General features: G+C 56.5%; 2 protein-coding genes and 1 long non-coding RNA gene across 6 annotated transcripts in view; 2 read left to right on the top strand and 1 right to left on the bottom strand.

Moving 5' to 3' along the window:
- The window catches only part of DDX31 (DEAD-box helicase 31), a 67,012-nt gene extending 59,674 nt beyond the window's left edge, over positions 1–7,338 (top strand). For 3 of the 4 annotated variants that reach the window (XM_019475819.2, XM_014603835.3, XM_019475823.2), the window contains one exon: positions 1,825–7,338. In XM_019475819.2, coding sequence (XP_019331364.1) covers positions 1,825–1,967 — 143 coding nt within the window. In that variant the 3' untranslated portion in view covers positions 1,968–7,338. The remainder of the gene's footprint in view (positions 1–1,824) is intronic. The other variant, XM_019475821.2, reaches the window with a different exon arrangement.
- A 1,401-nt stretch (positions 7,339–8,739) lies between these two features.
- Positions 8,740–16,493, bottom strand: BARHL1 (BarH like homeobox 1). The gene is made up of 3 exons (XM_059715630.1): positions 15,753–16,493; positions 12,209–12,431; positions 8,740–10,089 (listed from the first exon to the last, which is right to left on the bottom strand). Exons 1-3 carry the CDS (start codon positions 16,210–16,212, stop codon positions 9,795–9,797), a joined length of 978 nt encoding a protein of 325 aa, XP_059571613.1. The 5' UTR covers positions 16,213–16,493; the 3' UTR covers positions 8,740–9,794.
- LOC132244481 (uncharacterized) lies at positions 12,206–18,045 on the top strand. The gene is made up of 3 exons (XR_009455933.1): positions 12,206–12,291; positions 13,830–13,951; positions 16,917–18,045. It is a non-coding gene; the product is annotated as an uncharacterized LOC132244481 (long non-coding RNA).
- The last annotated feature ends 4,637 nt before the right edge of the window (positions 18,046–22,682 follow it).

Below are 22,682 nucleotides of genomic sequence, written 5' to 3'. Positions count from 1 at the left end.
TAGTAAATGCTTGGAGATGTAATGAAAGCGTCAGTCAGAAACTTCATCAAGTCACGGAGGAGACTTTGTGAAGAAGGGAAAAGACCAGGCCTATGCTACAGAGCTTTGCCAGCAAAGCAGTGTTGGCCAGGAATAAGGAAGAAACAATACAGCACTGAGCACCAGCACTGTGCCAGCAAACCCCCGTGTGCAGATGTAGGCTAAACCTCTGCAAAAACGCATCCTGGTGGCTGCGCGGCAAAAGGGAGGTGGTTCAATGAGCCCTGCAGACTTGTTTGGCCTGGTCTAAGGTGCGTCTCCACTAGAGGGCTTTGCTGGTCTAGCATTAATGGCAAAGTCTTTGCTGCTCAGACTGGCCATACAACACCTGGGGTGGATCGGTCTCTCTTTTCTGGCTCAGTTTCTGGGGTCCCCTTGCCTAGGCTCCTCCATCATGGACCTTGGATCACACACGGGTCACAGCAGGGTAGGAGTAAGGGTGGAGACAGGAACAGAGCGGCCATTTGAGCCTCATCTTTGAACTTACCCCTTACTTTTGCAAAGCCCCTCTTAGATACTATTCCCCAAGCCCCCTCCCTTCCTTTTTTTCCTGCTGTAAAACTGCAGGAGGCAGGGGAACTCCATGGTAGAGCAGAGAAGAGGAGAGGAACTGAGCCATCAGGCCATCCTGATTCCTTGCCCGGTCGTATGTGATTTATTGTCACCCCCTGTTCTCTATGCCCACCTGCCACTGACTGTTTCTGACCCTCATTTGTGGCATCTCCTGGGCAGGGTGGGTCTTTTACTCGTCCAGTGACTCACCAAGCACGTTTCCAGACACTTGGCAGATCAGATCGTGCAAAATACAAGTTGAAGGCCTTCATCCTTGTGAGGCTTCATGGCCTACCCATGCACCGAATGCATATCTGTGCCAGGGTGTACAAAGAGTTTTACTTGAATGCTGTCACCCCAGGAAGATGTCTAGATCTGTTCCCACCCACCTTTTTGGAGGGTTTGAGGTCTGCTCTATCTGTTTGTTATTTATGGTGCAGTAGGGCCTGCAGGCACCAACTCACGCCAGGGTCCCATCGTGCTCGGTTCTGCACAAACAGCAAAGGGTGATTTCTGCACTGAAAAGCTCCCCGTCTCCATAGACAAGACAGAGAGGTGGTGGGAGGAGAAACGGAGGGACAGAGAGAGGATGCGGCTTAGCCAAGGTCACAGAGCAGGCCGGTGGCACGATCTGTGGAGAGAAAGTGCTGAGTGCGCTTGTATATTTATACACAGCAGGTTAGAGTTGCTGGACGATCCATTTTGGAAGTTAGCGGCCAGGCAGGATGCTGTTGCCTTTGCAACAGTCAGTCTGCGGAGAGGAAGCCCACGAGCTGGGGAGGGAGGGCCGAGGGTGACTGGCAGGCTCCTGTCGGAAAGGATTGTTTTGTTTTTGTTCCTTTTTTTTTTTTTCCTTTTAAATCACAGGGTTTAGCTCTTGTTGAAAAAAAAAAAATGTTTCTGTTGCTCTGTGGCTTTCAACCGGGGCTCGTATCATTTGCAGAGTGCTGTGTCACAGGCTTCATCAGCTCCCCCCTCGCACCAGAGCATTTGTACAGAACAAAGCCTCCCTTTTAAAAGCAGCAGGGTATTTTCCCACCTATTTTAACATACCAGTCATAATAATATCTACTTTTGCATGAGACCATTTCAAAACCAGCCTCGAGAAAAGGAAGCCGCATTTCTGCTAATGCGCAAAATGTCCTTTTCCCAGCCGAGAGGTAAGCAACCCACCCAACTGTGGTCCAGAGGGAAAGAAAGCTAACCCCCCTCTCTTTGCTCTCCTCTGCCCAGGCCCGACCTTCACAAGAGGACCCAAGGCAAACGCCGCCTTGCTGAAATCTTGCGCTCTGAATATTCAAGTGGGATGGACTCTAATGTATCCAAGGTCAAGAGGAAGAAAAGACACAGAAAACCTGGCAACCAGGAAACGCTGAGCTGAACTGGGAGTTTCCAATCCTCCGCTGCAAAAACTGGTTTCAGAGAACGCCAGGGACAGGGGACAGAGTGACATGTAAAGCAAGCTGACGAGCATCGGGATTTAGCAGAGAATTGTTCAAAGGCTTAAAGCCTTGGGGAGCTGAGCCTTACAGGATGAATGGGACTGAATTCAGACACGTCCTGTTCTCAGCAAAGAATGCTCCATTCCAATTAAATGCAGCTTCCTGGAGATGCACTAAGTTTCCAAGTTTTGCAGTTTTAACTCCGTGACAATTTGCTTTTGTTAGGAAAATTTCAGAGAGGTGAGATGCAGCGTAGAGGGCAACATACAACGCCCTGCCAATAAGTGCACTTCACCTGGGATGAGAAAGGAACTGAATTCACAGGAGTGATTGTTTTAAAAGCCTATAGGGACTAATGCCTCTTTTTTTAACCACAGAAAGTTAATTTAACTCAGTGAGTGTTCGCCCCAAGGGCCAGGTATAACCACTCATCCTCTGCAGGGACCTGCTCATTTCACTTGGGCTCTCCAGAGAGGCAAATGGTGCTCAATGTGAGCAGAGGTAGCAAAGTCTGACCCTTGTTTGCTTAGTCTGCATTTAACAAGCATGGGTCCCTTTGTCAGCCCTGTACTGTCAGTGGTGCGGAGGCCGTACCTTGATGGCGCTCAAGGTAATGGCAAAACTCCCATTTACTTGGGAAAAGGATTTGTTCCTGTCTGTAACCAGACACAGCCCACATGATACAGTTGTGAGTCCTTGCTCAGGCAATCTTTATAAGTAGGGTTTGGGCCTGAGTCATTGAGCATGGAGCTGTTCTGTGTTGCAAAAAGCATCTCCCATCTCAGCACACTGCAGGCTTTGCGGAGTATTTCTAACGCTTGACAATAATCCATCATTTCGGAAAGGCGTTACTCCCTCTGAAAAGTGTAGTTAATCAACCCTTACCGCAGCTCTTTTTAAATATCCATTCCCCCTTTCAGAGCCTTTTCTGGGCTAGTTGATTTTTCTCTCTGTTTCTTCCCTGTTTATTGCCTTTGAAGCAGGAAGACATCAGTAGTTTGGGCTTCTTCCTTTCTTCATTCCCAGTCAGGTGCTGGTAGGGCTGGGAGTGCTGTGGTGTGCTCCAAGCCAGGCTGTATTTGGGCCTCATTCATCATTACCCTGCACGCAGGCTGGACCCCGCTTAGCCTCGGTGAAGTTGTACACAGCTTCCCTGCTTTTAATAAGGCTACATATGAAAGCCCACCCCACTATCAGCTCTGAGTACCCGGCTCACCTCAATCTCTCTTCTCCACTATAACCAGTAAGCATCAGACACACTTAAAAGGGGGGAAAAAAGTCCTGCCCAATGTACATGCAGCCCTCCCTCTCCAGAGAAGACCAGAGCAGGAACAAACTGCACGCGTGATGCATGCTGGTTACATCCCCCAGTGCCCAGGTGGATATGGTGATAGTGGTATAAGTGCTTATGTAGAGTAGAAGGCACAGCCTGGCAGAGGGGGCTGTAAGATGTCCCCATATCAAATTGCAGCGATATAAGTGATGGCACATGGCGTTAGGCAAGAATTAGTCAGGCCATGCGGTGCAGAAAAAGAGCAGCCAATCCAAAAGATTTCTCAACTGAGTACAACTTTGGAGAACCAGAATGCATCTGCCTTTTTCCCTCCCAGGCAATTACTGAACTGCAACTTCCTGGCTTCATGTTTTTCGCAGCAGGAGAGGGTTTTTTTGGACACTTGAAAAAGACGGATTTAAAAGAGCCTCAGCTATAAAACAAACCAAGTGATGGGCAGAGAGTACAAGGGACTGATGAGGCTAAAATTAAATAAAAAGTGTTATTATTATTATTATTTGGAAGGGCAATACGGTTTAAGGCAAATGTCAACTTAAAAAAAACCCCGAGGATGAAAATGACTCAGAATGTGATGCCAAGAGGATAAGCTTGGGAAGAATTGATCTTGTGCAGGAGGTAAAAAAAAAAAAAATAAAAGTATGACCTTCTCCAAGCTGACTGTCACATAAGAATTAATGGGAACTATTGGTGAATTTATAATAATTGGAAGAAAAAGCCGACAGCACGTCAGTTAGACTTTAGGAAATCTTTTCGCCCTCTGTATTATTGGGGCGTGTAATTCTACAAATGGTTTTGATGAAATAATGAGTGATTACTCTTTTTTCACCTACAGGCTTTTCTCTTTAAGGCTCACCATCTTTTACCTGATAGCTCTGGATTAATAGTGAGTGATTACAGAAGGGAGGAAGGGGGAGATTATCGGAAAATGTTAAAGGCAATGTGTGTATACCTACAGAGAGGCCAGGCCAAGTTTGCCAGAGATGAACTTCTGCAGATGTGCAACTTCTGGCTGGCCATTCACAGGGAGAACTAAATTCTGCCCTCCGTTAGATTTATGTGACCCTGTGGATTACACTGTCTGGCCACTGTCTGTCTCCTGATCTGCTTTACTACTTTCCCACCCAGCTGGTTTAGGAAGAAGGACTTTACAGTTTTAAGGTTAATTTTAGCTAAAACGTAAACCACCATTTCAGTAAATCAGTATCAGATTGTCACCCTTGGCATAGAAATTCTAGATTAGTTGAACAAAAGCCTCAGTATAATTCAGTTGCACATGCATTGACTTGGGCCCAGTTTTTAAATTAAGGCTAGCAGAAGGGGCTTTATCTTATCGTCGACTCTTAATTTGATTTCTGAGCGGCGTTCGATTTAAAACCTGATGGCAGGATAAAGTTTCAGCTTTTTAACTTCCTGCTAGTCCTGCCTTTTCTGCACATCCAGAGCTGCATTTGTGTGCGCTTCTGAGAGCCCTCTTCTTGTCTGACTGCTGGAGTCGGGAATGCTTGCTCTCAGGAAAAGCTCCTCTGTTTCATCCATGCTCTTGGGTTTGTGTTTACTAAGATGATCGGCTCCTGGAGACAGGGACCACAGCTCTGTGTCTCAGTCTTGTGTGCTGCACCGAATAATACCAATAATAAGGGCCAAACCCTACCTGCCTTTTAAAGCCTGAAAAGGTCCTGCCAGAGCAGAGGAAGAATGATGGGGGAGAAGAAATGCCACCAGGCAGATAAAGGCTTGAGGGGCTAGGGGTGAGACCTCACCATGTACCTATGCTGATCTGTCAGACCTTGATCTCTCCAGAGGCTTCATATCCCAGGTACCCAGTTGTACACATGTACTGATTTCTGTAGGGCAGAATTGGGCCCCAGACTCAGGTTCCTGCGTCCTTCAGGTTAGACCCATTTTAACCTGTCATATTCTTGCTATCCAAGGAGAAAGCCAGAATGAAAGAAACCTGACATTAATGCACCATCCCAGAATGGCTCCGCTCAGCCCCATACGTTTTGGAGGGGAACTCCAAGTCCTGTCCCTTATCTGCTATGCTGTTATAGGACTGGGACCTACCTGCACAGCGAGACCCCCGCCTCCCCCAAATGCAGCTTTGCCTCCCAAGCATTTGGGGAATGGTTCTGGTCTTTGACACTAGTAGAGGGGGCGGTGGGAGGTATGTACGGACCCCAGTTGGGAACTCCTCCCAGAAGAGCGCGTTCAGGTCCAAGCACAAGGCGCACCTTAACCTCCCCAGGCACGATGCCCATCATTAAGGACAAAGCAGCAAAACTCCCCTGTCGGTATAAATTCCCGTTCCTCTGCAACCCTGGGGAGAAGAGAGAAACACACCATTTGTTCTGGACTCTTTATGTTTCAGCATAATTTTTTTCAGTGCTTACATGATAACGTGATAGGTGTCTTAAAATATCTTGGACAGAAGCCAGCTGGAGAGCAGTGACTGCTGATTCATGAGTCGATGTGGGGGTGAGACTCCTTCAGCCATGTTACTGCCTGTGACCGCTCAGTCTCTGCATTGGTATCGCTGTTCGGTCCCCAATTGTTGCAGCTTCCTATTGGCATACTCAGTGCTGTCTAAGCATCAGTCCCTTTCCCAGCATCGAGAAAGGGGCAGACAGGACAGCAACATACCTGCATATACGTTCATATTGATGCAATAGAAACAGGAGGCCAGGTGCCAAATGGAAATTTGACAGCCTTTGGTGGAGTTCTCACCTTTATTATGCTGTGAATGAAAGCAGGGGTTTGCATTCCTGCTGCAGAAAGCTCAGTTTAAACCAAAACCACAACATTTTGGACTCTAAAGTTGGTCCTTTCTGAGCTAGGGAGCCTGCTTTGCATTTTTGTACTGCAGCTCCGACTGTGTCACTTGGTGCCCTTTCAGAACCCAAACCAGGAATTAGCAGAAAGCCACGCTTTATCCGTGCTCTAGTCAAGGAAAGTCTAGCCCCTTGAAGTGACAGTTTTGGCATAGAGCACTTGTCTTTGTGATGGCTTCTGACGCATCTCCAGGCCCATGCAGTTTTCATTATGTTGTCCTGCTTTGTTTGAAGCCGTTGCACCCTATTTTAATCTGTTGTGAATTCTCCCGTTTGTGTATTACTTGTATTTGAGCAGGGCCCAGGATCAGGGCTCCCCTGCGTGCAATGCTGTACGAATTGGGAGTGATAAGACGTTCTTGTCCTGGGGAGTTGCATAGTCTAATTTTCACGGTATGGGGAAGAATCCTGCTGCGAGGAGAGGACAGGGCTCAGGGTTCAAGCTCTGGTCCTGTCCCTGTCATGGACACAAACTTGCTTTTGGATTCTGGACAAGTTGCTTCACTTCTGTCCCTTACTTCCCCCTCTGTGGATTGGGGACAATTCCTGCCTCACAAGGGTGTTGTGTGGCTAGATGTTGTCTTGGTTTCAAAGCACTTTGAGATCTTCTACAGGAGATGCTTTTCACCTGGGAGATGCTGTATGCTGTAGTGTGGTGTGTTCACTGAAGCGCTGATTTCTTTTAAAACTTGTCATTTTACCCTGTTATTTAAGCTCCCATCACAACTCAAAACCTCGCTCCCTCTCCCCTTGCTTTCTTTAGCAAAAGGACACTGGCCAAGTCACCCCTGCTGCCTAAGCTTGTTTCTTTCGGACAGTAGTCTTGATTTTTTTCCTACTGCCGTTGTTTAAACGCAACCTGAAACCTGTTCGTGTTTGAACGTGCTGGTTGAAATCTTTGCCATGAGTTTCCCAGCCTCCTCCAGATGTGAATTGGCAAGACAAATTTAAATATTGCAATTATAAACTTGTAGGGAAGCGTTGTACTTCATTAATGTAAGAGATGGAATCTGCTCCGAGGTACAAGGACAATTAAATATTAGAGAATGTCTTTGATTTACATTCCTGCTGTGTAAATGTAAGGAAGGTTGCTGTATTCTCTCTGCTTTCACTCTCACAAAATGAAAAGCACACCCAGTGCAAGTTGTCCTTTGATAGATTTTTAATATGATTTTAAAGAGTTTTGTTTGGCCTCATTCTTATTCAATGAGATTAATTCAAAGCACTTATCCCCCGGGTTTAAGTCAATCCATGTAGGCTTTTTGGCCTGGGTGTGTTGTATGGGGGGTTCTGTTTGCATGCTGCTCTGAGAGACTCCTTTCCCACTTCATTAACCCTGAGCTGGGGACAATCCTCCCCCAAGCCAGAGCCCCGGATTTACCAAACTCCACCATTCACATGCAAAGAAACAGCGCCAGTCACAAAGGCAAGGGGGCCGCTGGACTTAATTAGCTGCTGTGCATTTTGCAGAATTAGAATCAGGCCAGCATCCTGTCTTGGAGGATTTAAACACGCTCCCCCCCACCCCTGGTAGGTGCAGGGTCAGGCCCAAGACTTGCCCTCTTGCAGCCTCTCAGATTCTGGGGGTCATCACTTGGAAATCTTCTCCTTCACCAAGAAAAGCTCTTCCCTAGATCCCTTGGGGGCAGGGGGTGGAGGAAAGGAATTGCCTTGCACCCAGGTAGTTTCAGGGGCTGGGCCTTCCTTCCCCACAGGCCAAAGAGCAAGAAGAGGCAGGTCTTTACCCTGGTATGTGGCGCCTGGAGCTGGTAAAGGGATCCAGGTGGGCTCTATCCTGGCTCGTTAGAGGGCTGGGAGCACCTGGATGCGAGCGGGGCCAGAGGCTGGCAGTGGGTCCCTTGCAGAGCTGCGAGGAGGAGGGGGGTCCCATTCCAGCCTGGCCCACAGGTTGCAGAGGGGACGGGCGGAGGCGTGGGGCCGCTGGGAGGGGAGTTGGGGGGGCTAAGCCTCGCAGCCCATCTGTCAGCTCCCTGAGCTAGCCGCCGCTCCCAGGCTGTCCCGGTGACCAGCTGCTGGGCTCGCTGGCTGGCTGGCTGCGGCCACACGAGCGCCACTTCTCCAGGGTGGAAACAATCCATTTTTCCAAGGCGATCATTGAAGGCACTTGGGCAATTAGACCCTTCACATCATGCACCGGACAGGTGGGGGCTTCACCCAGGCCTTTCCCCTCTGTGGGGCTGTGGGCTGGGCCAGGGGCTCTGCTCCCCCACCCCAGCCAGGGCCACATGGGGCCTGACTCGAGTCACACCTCCCCACGGGCCTCTGGAGATCAGGAGCCACTTCCCCAGAGCCAGCAGGGGTGCCCAGCCGTGCATGTCCGTGTCCAGCCATGTCTGTGTGTATGCGTGTCTGTGCCTCTGTGTGTCCAGCCGTGTTTGCGTGTGTCTGTGCCTCTGTGTGTGTCGGCGTAGTGCCTGAGTGTGTGTCCAGCCATGTCTGTGTGTCTGTGCCTGTATGTATGTATGTCTGTGTGTGTGTGTGTGTGTGTGTGTGTGTGTGTGTGTGTCCAGCCTTTCCCTCCCCTCCAGCCCCCTGGCCCTGGCCGGGGGCTTCCCCGAGCCCCCCGAGCGGCTGGAAGCAGTGAGCCGGGGTGTTTGCAAAGAAGTTTTATTTCCACATTTATAAAAGGAAGGGCCCGAGCCGAGCGGGGCCGCGGCCGGGAGTGCGGAGGCCCCGGGGTACAGACCGACAAGAAGCACTGACACAAATACGCCCTCGGGGGTCACAAATAAATAATTCAGATGCACTTTGCACGCGGTATTTACAGTCCGGGCCGGGGATCTCCGGGGGGGGGGGGGGGCGAGGGGATCCCATGAGTTTCCTTAGGGATCGCATGAGCTAAGAGATCAGGGGGTGGCAGAAGGGGGTCGGGGGCAACCACTGGCTCCGCAGGCCCCGGTTGCTTTGGGAGCGACCTCGCTTCCAGCGGCAGCCCCAGTCGGAGCGGAGCCGCCCCCCGTCCCCAGCCCTGCGCGCCCGCCCGCGCGTGGGACCCGGGGGGTTGATCCGGGGATCCAGTGGGAGGCACCGCCCTCCCCGCAGCGGGGGCTCTGGAGGGGATGGATGCCTGGGGGTCACGGGGCAACTCTAGGGTGCAGCCCCCGGCCCGGCCCCGAGCCGTCGTGAGCCCCGGGAGTCGCCCCCGGGGGCGGCGGGGCCCTGCGATGCCTGGGGGAGCGGGGAGGATGGGTCGACCCGTGGTGCCCGACGTGCCCCGGGGGCGGGGAGGAGGGGGCCGGGTGGGAGCAGGGGCCTGGCACGCGCGTGTGACCACGGGGGAGCTCGCTTGCACTTGCACACGCACGCGCGCGTGTGTGTGTGTCGATCTGGGTCTGTGCGTGTGTGAGTGCGTGTCCGTGCATGCCTCTGTGTCCGTGCGTGCATGCACGCGTGTCTGCCTGCGTGTGTCGATGTGTGTGCGCGCGTGTGCACGCGTGTGCGCGCAGGGGCAGGAGGCAGCGGCGCTGCCCGTGCCCGCCCGAGCCCCGCGGCCGCCCCCGGCCCCGCGCGGCCCTGCCTGTCCCTCGCGCCGCGCGTGGGCGCGGGGCAGAGCCCGGCCGGCGTCCGTCCGAGTCCCGCGGCTGGCCCTGGCCCGGGCCCGGGGGCGGCGGGCGCGCCTCACCGGGGCTGCGCGGCCCGGGGCAGGACGCCGGGCAGCGGGGGCAGGGGCGGCGGGGGCTCGCTGCCCCCCTGCAGTCCGTGGATGAGGATGCGGGGCACCAGCGGTCTCTGCAGCGCGGGCGGAGGCGCGCTGGGCCCGCGGTACAGGTAGAGCGCGGCGCCGGGGTCCAGGTTGGAGACCAGGCTCTGCGGGTAGAAGTAGGGCGACGGGAACATGCGCTGCAGCGCCGAGTAGTTCCCGGCCTCGGCCAGCAGCTCCAGGCCCACCGCCGTCTGCCGCTTCCACTTGGTCCTGGGGGGACACACGTGTCACACAGCGCCCGGCCCCGCGCCGCCCCGCACCGCCCCCCCGGGGCACGGCGCCCTCGGGCCGCAGAACAGGGGGTGCCCCGCCCCGGGGCGCCCTGCCCGCACCGCGGGGGACACGCCGGGAGCGTGCACGGGAGCTCGCGTGTGTGTGTGTGTGTGCACGCAGACACACGCGTCTGTATCCGCCACCCACGTACGTACAGGACCCCACGATCTTGCAAGGTCGCTTCTAATCTAAGAATCTCCATACATGCACGCACACACACACACGCACAGACGTGCTCGTACATATACAGACTATAGATGAGAGATGGTGTGTATATACACATGCACACGTCTGTACACATCTAGACATCATATACACGTGTGTATACCAATATACAGCTACACAGGTGTGCATACATACATAAATACATCGACATATAGAGAATCGATATGGGAGATCATGCGCATATACATACACATATATGTACATATACGTGTGTATACACATATACACACATATACGTATATATAGATGTGTATATACACATACACCTACATATACAAAACGAATACGGGAGATTGTGTGTATATATATACACATGCATATGCATACACACATATGCACATATATATGTACATACAGGTGTGTAGACACATAGATAGCATCCCCCATATGTACATGTACGTGTGTATACATACCCACACATATACATACACACACACACATATGTACATATACGTGTGTATACATACACACATCTCTATGTACATATACATGTATGTACACATACACATACAGGGAATGCATCATTCAAGCAAAGCCCCTCCACCGGTCTGTCCTGCCCGGGCAGGTGCACACCGCCCCTCTGATGGTAGCACGGGAGAAGGACCCAGGCCCCGCGGGATAACACGGGCTAGGAGCAGACAACCGGTGCATTCGCCCTCGCCGCGAAGCCCGGCCTGGGCAGAGCCCCTGGTCCCCCCGGCAGCCCCGGGAGCAGCTGCCCCGAGCTGCCCCCATTCCCGCGGGGCGGCTGCGGGCGGGTCTTGGCCCCGGGACCTGGGCCTGGTTCGAGCCTGATTTGGACCCCCGTGCCCTCGCCTGCTCCTGGGCTCCCCACGCCAACCAGGGATCCACCTGATCCCTTGAACCTCCTGGATCCTGACCTGCCCAGCTCATTCAGACCTGACAGGCCATGGAGAGGGGTGTGGAAGAGATCACAGCCCGTGGGAAACACGCACGCTCCCTCATCTGCCGTGTCCTGACACGGGCTGGGCCACGTGTGTTGCTTGGAAGCGGGCTCCGCTCGGAGCCCGTTGCTGCCTCATCTCACCTGGCACCTGGAGGGGGAAGGCACCTCCCCGCCAAGGCCATCCCGGGGGAAAGGGGCCGGGAAGAGCCGGGCCCCGTGTCCGGCCACTCATCCCAATTACCACCTTGCCCGGGATCAAGCGCGGCTAATCCGAGTTCCCTGCAGCTGTGTGTGGACGCGGATCGCAGCCGGGCTGATCAAGGCGTGGGCAGCCCGGGTGACTCCCCAGCCTTTGCGGGAGGGACGAGGCGGCCGCACAGCCCGCAGCCCGGGCGGGGGCAGCGGGTGCTTGCCCCTGGCATGGCCCAGAGGAGGGGACCCAGAGCTGGGCCCGACCCCCGTTGCTCTCCCCCCGGGCACTGACCGGGGCCCGATCTGCGGCGGGAGGCGGCGGAGGGCAGCTCGGTGGCGGAGGCGCCAGCCCGATTTCCACCCGTGAATTATTCATCATCATCATAATTGTGTAATTACTGCAACCCGCGTTAATTATTGATGCCCGCAGCAGTAATTGGGATTTATTATTAATGGGCCAATGTGTCGCGCCGCTGCGTGGATCGAGCGGCCCCGCGGCCTCCTTCCCCCTGGCCCGGGTCGGGGTGCCCCTGGGCGTGGGGCTGGGCGGGCCGGGGGTGCCCTCCGGGGCCAGGGGACGGGGCTGAGCTCGGATCCCGCCTGCCCGCCCTGGAAGCGCGCGGGGCCGGCGCGATCTGCTCGGCTCCGAGCTCCGGGAGCTGGGCCGAGCCCGGGGCGGGCTGGCTCGGGCCCCGGTGGGATGGGGGGAGGGCAGGCCCCGGGCGCCTTTACCTGCGGTTCTGGTACCACGTCTTGACCTGCGTGTCGGTGAGGTTGAGCGAGGCGGCGAGCTCCATGCGGTCCTGCACGCTCAGGTACTTCTGCCGCTCGAAGCTGCGCTCCAGCTGCGCGAGCTGGTGGTCCGTGAAGGCGGTGCGGGCCTTGCGCGGCTTTTTCAGCCGCACCGGGGGGCTGTCCCGGGAGCTGGAGATCTCGCGGTCCCCTTCTTCCTTCACTGCGGCCGGGGGGAGAGAAAGCAAAGCGGTGTCAGCGCGGGGCCCCGGTGGATCTCGGGGGAGATCTGGCCCTGCCCGAGCTCTCCTGCTCGCAGCCGCCAAGGGCCGGCCGGGGCTCCCCAGAGCCCCCGCTGCAAGCTGCGCTCCTCCGGAGAAGGAGGTAGGGGCCTCCACGGGCGCCGGGGAAGCCTGGAGCGGCGGGGGCAACGGCTTCAATGCCCGGCGCCGGGAAGGGGGATCGGGGCCGCTCAGCACGCGTTGTGCCCCCGCAGCCAGCCCCGTCTTAGCCGGGGATCTCGCCCCTGGTGCTTCTCCGGGCAGCAGATTTTGTCCCTTTCCCCCATCTTCTCCGCTGCACAGCCCCCCTCAGCCCCGGCAGGCCGCGACCGAGTTTAATTTTGCCCAGAAAAAAATAACAGCGGAGGGGAAAGAAACCCAAATCTACCCCCCCCCCCAAAAGGCCTCGGGTGGGTTTGCTCCGGCCAAAGTTGCAGCACTAAAGACTCTTTTTTTGGGGGCGCGATGTCGCCGCTGCCGGGGCCGCTGCTTCCAAGCCGCCACCGGCCCCTGCTCGGCGATGGCCGGGTAAGGGGCAGGCCAGGAGGCGCGGGCTCCCCGCAGCTCTTAAGGGGTTAAAACGAAATGTTTGGGCCGCCGCCCGCCTGGCGACCATTTAACTTTCCAGCTGCTTCATGCGGTGGTTTCTGGGTGGCTCCTTTACGCGGGCGGCTCTACCTCACCCCCGCGCCCGCGGATCGATCCAGGGCAGCTCCCCGGACGGGCCTGGCAACGAGTTACACCCGAAAACAGCTGGAGGAGACTGGGGAATCCACGCAGCAGCCGCTCGCCTTCCCCCCCTCCCCTTCCCCCACAACCTCCTCTTTTAAAAGAGATTATGTAACAAAAAGCCGCAGTTTATATCAATTGGCGGCATTAGGGTTTTTTTTTTCCAGGGGTTTATGGTAAATTTCATTGTGGCGGGTTTAGAAGCGACAGGGCGAGAGTGGAGCGAGCGGTGATTTCTCTCTGTAGGAAGACAATAATCCGGTTAATTGAGCCACCGGGGAACGAAACCCTTCAACCGGGAATGCAGCATCCAGCAGGCCGGGCAGGGACCGGGCCGCGGGAGGAGCTCGCAGTGTCAGTGTCAGGGCGCAGCGATCGCGGGGCCGCCCCGGGAGCGGCCTGGGCTGGATCGCGCGGCCCGGGCGGCTGGGGCCGCACAAGCTCCGCGTCTGCCCGCGGGGCTGGCCCTGGGGCAGGGAAAAAGAAAAGTTCTCCGGGCAACTCGGGACAGGGCGGGGGAGAAAGAGACGCTCGGATCGGGAACCAAACGAGGACCATCGATTTCTTTTTTTTGTTTTCTCTGATTCTCCTTTTTTTTCCCCCCTGCGCAGAAAGCCCTCGGCTTCCCTTAGGGTTTCAGCCCAATCGCCCGCGGAGGAGAAAGCCGAGAGAGGATCCGGTAGGAGCAGCAAGCCCGGCCTCCGGAGTGAGACCCCGCGCTCTGTAGCCGAAGGTAAAACGCCAGCCTAGGCTGCAGGAGCTCCCTCGGGGAGGAGTGCAGTTTTGTAGGATATTCCCCCCAGCCCCCTTTCAAAAATAATAAGAATACCAGTCCTGCCCGGAAAGTCATTGGAGGCCTGATGTGACAGGGCAGACGAGACAACTAAAGGCCACCATGTGCTGGCACTTTTTAACCGGCTGTCTCCGGTTCAGCTCCATAAACTCCGTTTTTAAATCAGCAGCATCGCCCAGCCCTCGTCTTGCACTGACTCCTCGGCCAGGCCCGAGCTTACATCTCCGGGCATTTTGGCTGGAGAGAGCCGGGTCGCGCAGCCGAGCGGGGATCGGGCCCTGCTGCTCCCAGCCGTTTCAGCTATCGATTCCTCCTTCCCTTTTGGATGAATGACACTCGTTCCCACCCCTCCCTGCTCTTGAGAAGCTGGGGGTGGCTTGGGGGACAGGGAGAGTGTCTGGGACACAGGGGGCTCCGGCTGAGGAGGGCTGGCGTTATTGTTACCGGCACCGGTGTGATCGCCCGGCAAGGGAGGCAGCTCGGCAGCTCCGCGGGCAGGTTGAGAAGAGATGTCTTCCCAACGTCCCCAGAGCTGGGGCTCTCTGTACCCGCTGCCTTCTTGCACTTACAAACACCCACAGATTTTTCTCCCCCTCTACTTAGTTTCTTTGCAAACTCAATCGTCCCGCAAAGGGCAGCTCCCAGCAGAATTGAAGAGCGGCATTTCTGCTGCTCTCCATCTCGTCGCCCCCTTGCTCTTTTTTTTCTAGCTCTTTTCTCTCCCTGGGTCGTTTCCCTTCATTCATTGAAATCCAAGGCTGCTTCGCCGCAGGCTGGGGAGCAGAGAAACTCCCTTTGAGTGACGCCGCAAGGCGCCGGGCAAGCCATTTGCCCGGTGAACCGCGTTTCCGTGCGGCTCGGTTTGCAGCGGGGCTGGCGGAGACCGATCCGGGACGGCGGGGCCCAGGAGGAGAGGAAGAAGGGAGACAGCGCTCAAACAGGAGAGGAGCAAAAGTTGCCTCCTTGCAGGGAAATCCAGGCCTAGGGGTTTGTCTCCCTCCCCGCTCTTCCCCCCGCCCCATAGATACAACCTGCCCGCTTAGGGGTAGGGCTGGCAGCTGCCCGCGCTTTACACGATCGCCCTCAAACCCTTCTCTCCGGGCACCGCACTCTGCCATTGATTTGTGCTTCGCCCTTTCCCCGTTGTGGAGGCACCGGCCCGCGGGGCCAGTCCTCCAGCAACGGGCCAGATCCGGCTCCTGCGGCCCCGGGGCAGAATCGCGCCCCTCTCCGCACCGGCCGGGAGCGCCTTGGCGATCGCTGCCGTTCCCACCCCGCCGCCTCCGAGCCCGGGTGAGTCCAGCCGCGGGCTAACGACTTCTCTCCTCTCCTGATCGTTGTGAGCATCATTTTAATTCTTTTTCAATAGCCCGAAAATCCGATGCCAGGGACCCGAAGGCGAATTCCGCCCCGCAATCATGTCCCCGATCGCGGCCGGCCAAGCCCCAGCGCTGGAGCGGCTCAGCGAAGCCCTTGCCCGCGGGGCTGACACGCATCGCTGCGGGGCCGCGGCCAGGGAGCAAAGGGGAAACGAATGGGGAAGGGCTGTGCTTCCCTCTCCAGTGCTTTGCACCCCTCGCCCTCGGCCGGTTCGGCCTGATCCTGTCTTCAAAAGCAAGTTGTAGGAAGTTGATCGGGTTTTTTCTTTTTTTCCCCAACCGCGGCGGCTCGCAGAGCCCGGCCCCGCACCGTGCCCCGTGCGGAGGGACAAGCAGAGCCCGCGGGTCCCGCCGGCGCTTACCTTTGTACTCCGAGTCCGAGGACACGTTGCTGCTACTTTTGTCCATTTTCTCTCTAAAATCCTCCCCGGGCTTGGCGGGGCCGCGGCCCGCAGGCTCCGGCCCGCTCTGTCCATTGGTGCTAGAGTAAGGCGCGCAGGCTGCCAGGGGCTTGCAGTCGGCGAGGATGTCCCTGATTAAGAAAGACGAGGTCACCGTTCTGGACTGGGACGGCGCCGACACCTGCCCCGGCTGCAGGTGCGAGTCCAAGCCCACGGCGACTCCTTGCCTCTGCGCCACCGCCTCCAGGCACTCCCTGCCCGGCGAGGGGGGCGACGGGCAGCCGCTGCTGACTTCGGAGCGGGGGCTTAGTTCCAGCGGGGACCTGCAGTCCCCGAGCAGCGGGTCTCCCTTGGGCACGGCCGGGCTCCCCGGGCGGTGGGACAGGATGGAGTCGATCCCGAAGCCGTTGGACCCCTCCATGGCCTCGCACGCACCCGCCGCGGATCAGGCTGACATGGGCTGGGCGGCGCGGCGCGGAGCGGCGGGGCTGGGCGAGATCAGACAAAGTTCAGCCTGGGAAGCCAGGGACCCGCTCGCCCAACAATCCGCCGCGCTCTGGGCATTAGATCCAGGGCTCAGCCTTTCTTCTTCAGCGCCCCAAGCAGCTGCAGGCGGAGGGGTGGGGGTGGGGGGGGAGACAAACAAGACAGGCAGACAGAGAAAGGACAGACCGTCAAACTTGGCACGGGGAGCCCCCCACTCCCACACCCCGCTTGCATCTCAAGGCTTCCCCCCTCCCCGTCCCCTCCGGCGCTCAAATCCGTTGCAGGCGAGGGGCTCCCGGCGCCTGGACCAGCCCATGATGCCCGTGGATGGGGCGGGGGCGGGAGCCGGGAGCCGAGGGGGGCTGCTATTGTGCGGCGGGAGCCCCCGGGCCAGCACCTCGGCCAGCGCCGGGGCGGGCGGACAAAAGGCGGGTGGAGATTTCAGCACCTCCGAGAGCGCCCGGCGGCGGCGCCCATGGCTCCGACCGGCGCTTCAGCACCTCGGACAGCGGCTCCGCCGGCGGCACGTTCCCCTTGACAAACCCAACTTGTGTCACTACTTCGGGCTCCTGCTTCCTCCGCCGCCGCTCCCCCTTTTTTTTTTTCCTCCTTCTTCTTCTTTTTTTTTTTCTTTTCAAGGTGCCATATCCACGTGTCCGAGCCTCCGCCCTCCTGATTGGCTGGGAGGCATTTTGGGGTGATGTCACACGCTGACTTCAGGAACCTGATCTCCTCTCCGTTTGATTAAAAGAGACACTGAATTAATTACAGCCCCGATCCAACGGTTTACAGGCCATTTCCACCCTGTTTGCTTTCATTACGCCACTGATGAAGCTCTTAATGGGGTGATTAGCAACAGGGGGTCGGGCCGGGCGGCTGGGGGCGGGCGTGGGTTTGCTAAGCTGCTGCTTGGCCTTTTTCTTTCTTGCCTTTTAACTTTCTGCTCCTCTCTCCCCCCACGACGGGCGGAATCATTCGTTCTTTGGGGGCTGGGAAAGTTTGACCGCGGGTTAAAGGGGGAGGGGGCGATCCCCTCCCTAAAAAAAAACCCCGATTGATTTGAACGCGCTGTTTGAGGCGAGGATCGCGCTGGAGCGGTGAGAAGGGGGCTCCCCCCCCCGCCCCCGTTTTCCTTTGAAATTGTTTTAACGAAAGTGGGGGGCGGGTCTTTATAAAAGGAAACTCGTTTTAAATCCGATGCGGGAGGGGGGCTGTTTTATTGACCTGCCCCCCTTCCCCGCTTTCGCGTTACCCAATGGTTTGAAATGGACCCGACTGGCAGGATCCGGGAGGGCTTTTCATGCCCGAAACACTGGGGGAAGCGAGATGGAGCCGAGAGAGAGACTAGGGCCCAAGTCAGGGAGTGGGGCGGGGAGGATCCCCGTGCGAGGGGCCGGGGCGGCAGTGTTCAGCCTCCGGGAGAGCCGCGCCTGGGATCGGGCCCCCGTTTCACCTGAAGCCCCAGGAGATCAGCGCCGGGCCAGGCCCGCCTCGCCTCTCCCCCGCGCAGCCCAGTGCCCCTGCTTGCTGCTTCCCCCTATAGACAGACGAAGCAGGTTGGGGGGGCGCTTGCCGCCCTAGGGGAGTCAGGGGAGATCTGGGCGCTGGAGGATCCCGCTTGGGGAATCGAGGCCGGGCGGGCCGAGGGACGTCTCCTCTGGAAGCTCAGAGCGAGGACTGATCTCTCCCTCCGGCCCCGATCCGGGCCCCAGCGACTCTTCCCCGCCCGCCGTCCGGGCAGCTGGGTCTTGTCTCCCTTCCAAGTCTCCCCTCGGCCGGCAGCTTGGAAGCGGCCGGGGCCCGGCGCGGCCGCAGGAGGCAGCCCCATCCCGGCGCGGCTGCCAGCTGTCGGGGAGGGCGGGGGCGGCCGGGGCTCCTTCCTCCGGGCCTCGCCACCCCCGATCCTCCTTCTCCCGGGGCAAGGACAAAAGATCCAGGCCTGGGACCCTTCCAGCGGGGGCCCTGCCCGCTTCTCCCCCCGGTTCAGACGCCTCTGCCCGGCGCAGCCCTGATCTGGCCCGGGGGCTGCAATCCACCCTCTCCCCAACCCAGCCTCTAGCTCAGCCTGTTTGCAAGGGGCCCTGATCGCCACAGGAGCACCGGCCTCCAGCTCCCACCTGGGCAGCGCGATCGGCCATCGGCAAGCTCCAGGACAAGGGCCCCGGCTCAGTCTTCATCATCGTCATCACCACCATTATTGCTATTACTATTGATTAGCATCGGTGTTGTTATTGCTGTGTATTATCATCATCATGTCGCCATTAATCGTTATCTTTTTTATCTTAACCGTCTTAATCACTTTTATCATCGCTAATCATCACATCATTACCATCATCACCATCATCATCACCATCATTATTATTATTATTATTGCTGTTCCTGTTCATCATCATCATCATAGTTATTGTTGTTTTGTTTTTCTCATTACTATTATTATTACTACTATTATATCGTTGCAGCCCCCGGTTTGGAGCGCTCCGAGTGGCTTCCCCTGCCCGGGGCCAGCCTCTCCCGGCCAGCTTTGGACCTGGGGCCCTTCATCTCGTTCATTTCTTCCTGCCCCCTTTGCAGCCAGGCCGGCTGGGGCTCCAGCTCCCGGCGAGAAGGCGGGGGCCAGCCGCGGTAGCGGCTCAGCAAGAGGGCTCCTGCCTTGGGGGTGGGCGAGGGCAGCCGCCCGGCGCGAAGCGTGTCTCGATGTCGGGGTCCCTCTGCTCTAGCCCGGCAGGAAAGTGCAGGAAGGGGCCTGATCCGGCGGCTGGAAGAGGCACCGGGGGAGCTGAGCCGGGGGGCAGAGATGACCAGCTCAGCGGAGGCTGGGAAGGAGGGAAAGGGCCGACTCCCCCCAGTCCTGCAGGCACTTTCCGGCTCGCAGCCCGGACGGAGCTGGGCCCGGGGAGACGGGACACCCGCGGGCTCGTCTCTCCGTCTCGGGGTGGCGTTTCGCAGCCACCGGGCCGGGCCCCCCCCTCGCTTGGCTCCATCCTTCCTCAAGGAGGGACTCGGGGGCTTCCAGGATCCGCTCCAGTTCTCGCCCCTCTGCTTCTGCTCCTTCCCCCAGAGCAGAGGGGAGAAAGCAGCTACCGCCGGGTCCCCCCAGCAGCCCGAGACGGCAGCTGTGCTTCGGCTTGAACCCCGGGATCGGGACACCCTCGTTGGGAACGGGGCTTTCCGCGAGCCTGGGACCCCCCCCCGGCTCCACCTGCCCAAACCCGGCTTTGGGGAAGGGGCTGGGGGAGCCGGGCTCGGAGCTTTCCCAAGCCCATCGCTGCTGGCACGAAGGTTTGCTTCACTGGGGAAGAAGCAAAAGTTATCTGGGGATCTACTGACCTCCACCCGGGACCGGGGGCAGAGAGGGCTGTGTTTGGTCAGGCTTCTGGAGCGGGCTGTGCCGGACCATTGCAGCCCCTGCCGCGGCTGGGCTCTGTGCCTTGAACCTGCACGAAGGAGCCACCTTGGGGTGCGTCCCCTGGGCAGGAGGCAGCGGCTTGCTTTTAAATCTGGCTTTGCACAATGCTTTACCTGGGACCTGGCCTTCTTCTGGATGCTACTGTATTATTATTATATCATCATCATCAGTAGTAGTCTTGATACACACTCAGCTGCTGGGGTCACTGTTGGAAACGCTAATCCTTCTAGAGCTTGGGGTTTAATATTGATATCCATTTCTTCACTAATGAAATGAAGAATTAGGCTTCCAAAGGCACATCCCCCCCCCCCCCCCTCTTGTCCCATTGATTTCAGGTGCCTGGTAATGAGTTTGACCTCCTTGAAACCAATCACTGGCAGGCAAGTGTCTCATTTTTCCTAGGATCTGGACGTTTCCCTGGCTCTGCCCATGTCTAAATCTGGCGCTGCCTGAGCAAATACTGAAGTGTAGGCAGAAGAACTGAATGCCAGATGGAGCAACGCACTACAGCACAATACAGTCTGATACCAGACAATATATCCTTTGGCCTTCTAGTTCCATTCTGAGCATCCACAAGCACTGTCCCAACATTTGTGAGTCTAGTGCCCAGCCCTTCCCTAGGGGGAAAGGCAGATGCGAGCTAGGAAAATAAGGGAGGACAGGGTCCCACAAGCACTCCATCTCCTACCAGGTGCCTTTATTTCCAATTGACTTCAGTGAGAATTAAGGTTGTTCAGCTCTTTCCAGGACTGAGTTCTGCATCACTTACTGCAGTTCAGTTGTGCAGCCAGGAACAAAACCCCAGTATCTTGACTCTTCAGCCTGTGCTTTGGGGGCACATTGCACTTGTTACATGGTACATTATTTGTACCACAGCTGATCTGTTGCGCCGGAGAGAGTGTCCATCTGTATCCATAGCCACCGTGACAAGCTGTGTGCTAGCCACAACCTGAGCCTCTCCACTGCCCCGCCAGCCTCTCCAACCTGTGCCAAGGGCCCTTGTTCCAGGAACCAGAGGCCATGTCAGCCTCTATGGTCATTCTGAGACCATGGTCTTTGCACACTCCAAATATTGGTTGACCTCAGCAAGAGCATGGTGCTCATCACCATCACTGGTGTCCCAGGTTTGGTGTCCAGTATCGAAGGTGAAAGTCTGCTTGTGACATAATTGCTTTTCCAGGTGGAACAAAAATCTACTAGCTCATTCCCACAGGATGCCACCACCTGCTTCATCATAAAGCTGCACTCTTCTAGGCTGGGGCTGGACCATCAATAGAGGAAGGGAAGTCTGTGCGTTTGGTTACAAAGCCCTGGGCATCAAAGCCTCAAAGGCACTGAGGTACCTATTTTCCAGTGAAATCTATTTAAAACCTATGACTTCAAGGGGACTTAGATGTCTAGTTACCTTTCAGGATCTGGATCTAAGGCCTTGAGTTATTTAGGGCTTGATTCTGTGAAGTGCTTGGGGGGGGGGCTTCATCCTCCACTGACAGAAGCAGGCATTAAAAGCCCTCAGCATCTTTGTAGGATCTTTGCCTTTATTGTGGACTTATAATCTGGTGATTTTTTTAAGCAAACAAAGCTGCTGCTACAGCCCCCCTTTCCTGGGATGTTTCGGTTCAGAGCAACACAAAAGCCTGACTTTGGGCTGTTCCCGGCAGTGCCCTCGTGTGTACGCCAGGCTCCCAGAGCTCACTCTAGGAGTCCTGATGCTTCTCACAACTGACAGGCATCTTCTTCCACCAAATTGCACTCCTCCTCCTCTGTTACAGCCGAGTCCTCAGATGTGCAGGGCACCTGCAACGCCCGTGGATTTCAATGAGAGTTGCAAATGCTTATCAGATCTGAGTGCTTGGCTCTAACTGCCTGTCCTGTTCATCTGGTCCTGCGCTTTCCTAGAAGCCCAAGTCAGGGCTGTAGCTATGAAATGCAAATGATCCCAGCCAGTGGGTGCAGATTTCTGTAGGTGTTTAAGGTGCGGCAATTTCTCATCATCCTGGCTGCAGATTTTTTTTTCTTTATTATTTTAAATCAGCCAATATTTCTCATGTAACTCTTGCCACAAAAAAAGTCATTACTGCCACCATGAATTATTGAGGGCCTAGCCTTAAAAAATCCCAGTGGACTCTATTACGCTAAATTCATAGCTATATGATGAAATGTAAACTCTCTGCTTACTGCAAGGGTCACACAGTCCCAGCAGACCTAGCAACAGGGCCTGGCGCACGGGTCCTGCTGCACTTAGGACATGCCAGGCACTAAATGAAGATCTTAGCAATTAGTGCGAAGGTCCAGGGAGAAGGCGGCTGTGGGATGAGGATAATGTGGGAAGGGGCAAGTAGAGCTAGCGTGCAACTCTGTGCTGGCAGCAATCAAGAAGCAGGTGGTGTTTGCCAGGAAAGCTACAGCCTCAGAAATCCTCTGGTTACCAGTGGGTGTCACTGCAGGACAAGGAGCGTCCTGTACCGAAGGGCTGGGGGAAAGGGTGGGGAGGAGGTGAGCTGGTGAGGATCTGAGAAAGGAAGCAAACCTGGATCTGCCATCTTCACAGGACAGACATTTGCATAGTCTATTAACCAGCCCCCCCACCTCCTTTGTGTAGCACCAAGGCACCCTTTGCTATATCTTAATTAATAAATAAATCAGCTGGGCAAGCTGGCTGACATAGCACTTTCCATCTTCCTTTTAATTTTCTTTTTCTTAGTGAATTCAGTGCTGGGGAAAGGTGTTGGACCCAAAGGCAAGCAAACAGGAGTCTCCAGGACAGGCCCGCCTACATCTGCTACAGCCTGCGCAGTGGTAGGACTGGTTTATCCTTCGCTTCCCAGCCCATGTGGGAATGAATGAGGAGTTTGTTCTCGGTGGCTCATTCTGCTCTTGGTGCCCCTGCAGAGACTGGGTGTAAAAGGGGCTGGAGCAGGGAATTAGTTCAGGCCCAGGGGCTAGTTTCTGTGGTGGGGATTCGCATTCAGAGGATGCTGAAATGGGATGCACTGAGC

This window comes from Alligator mississippiensis, chromosome 12 (genome assembly GCF_030867095.1).
Source record: "Alligator mississippiensis isolate rAllMis1 chromosome 12, rAllMis1, whole genome shotgun sequence".
Classification (NCBI taxonomy): Eukaryota; Metazoa; Chordata; order Crocodylia; family Alligatoridae; genus Alligator; species Alligator mississippiensis.
This window is presented reverse-complemented; position numbering and strand designations above follow the sequence as displayed.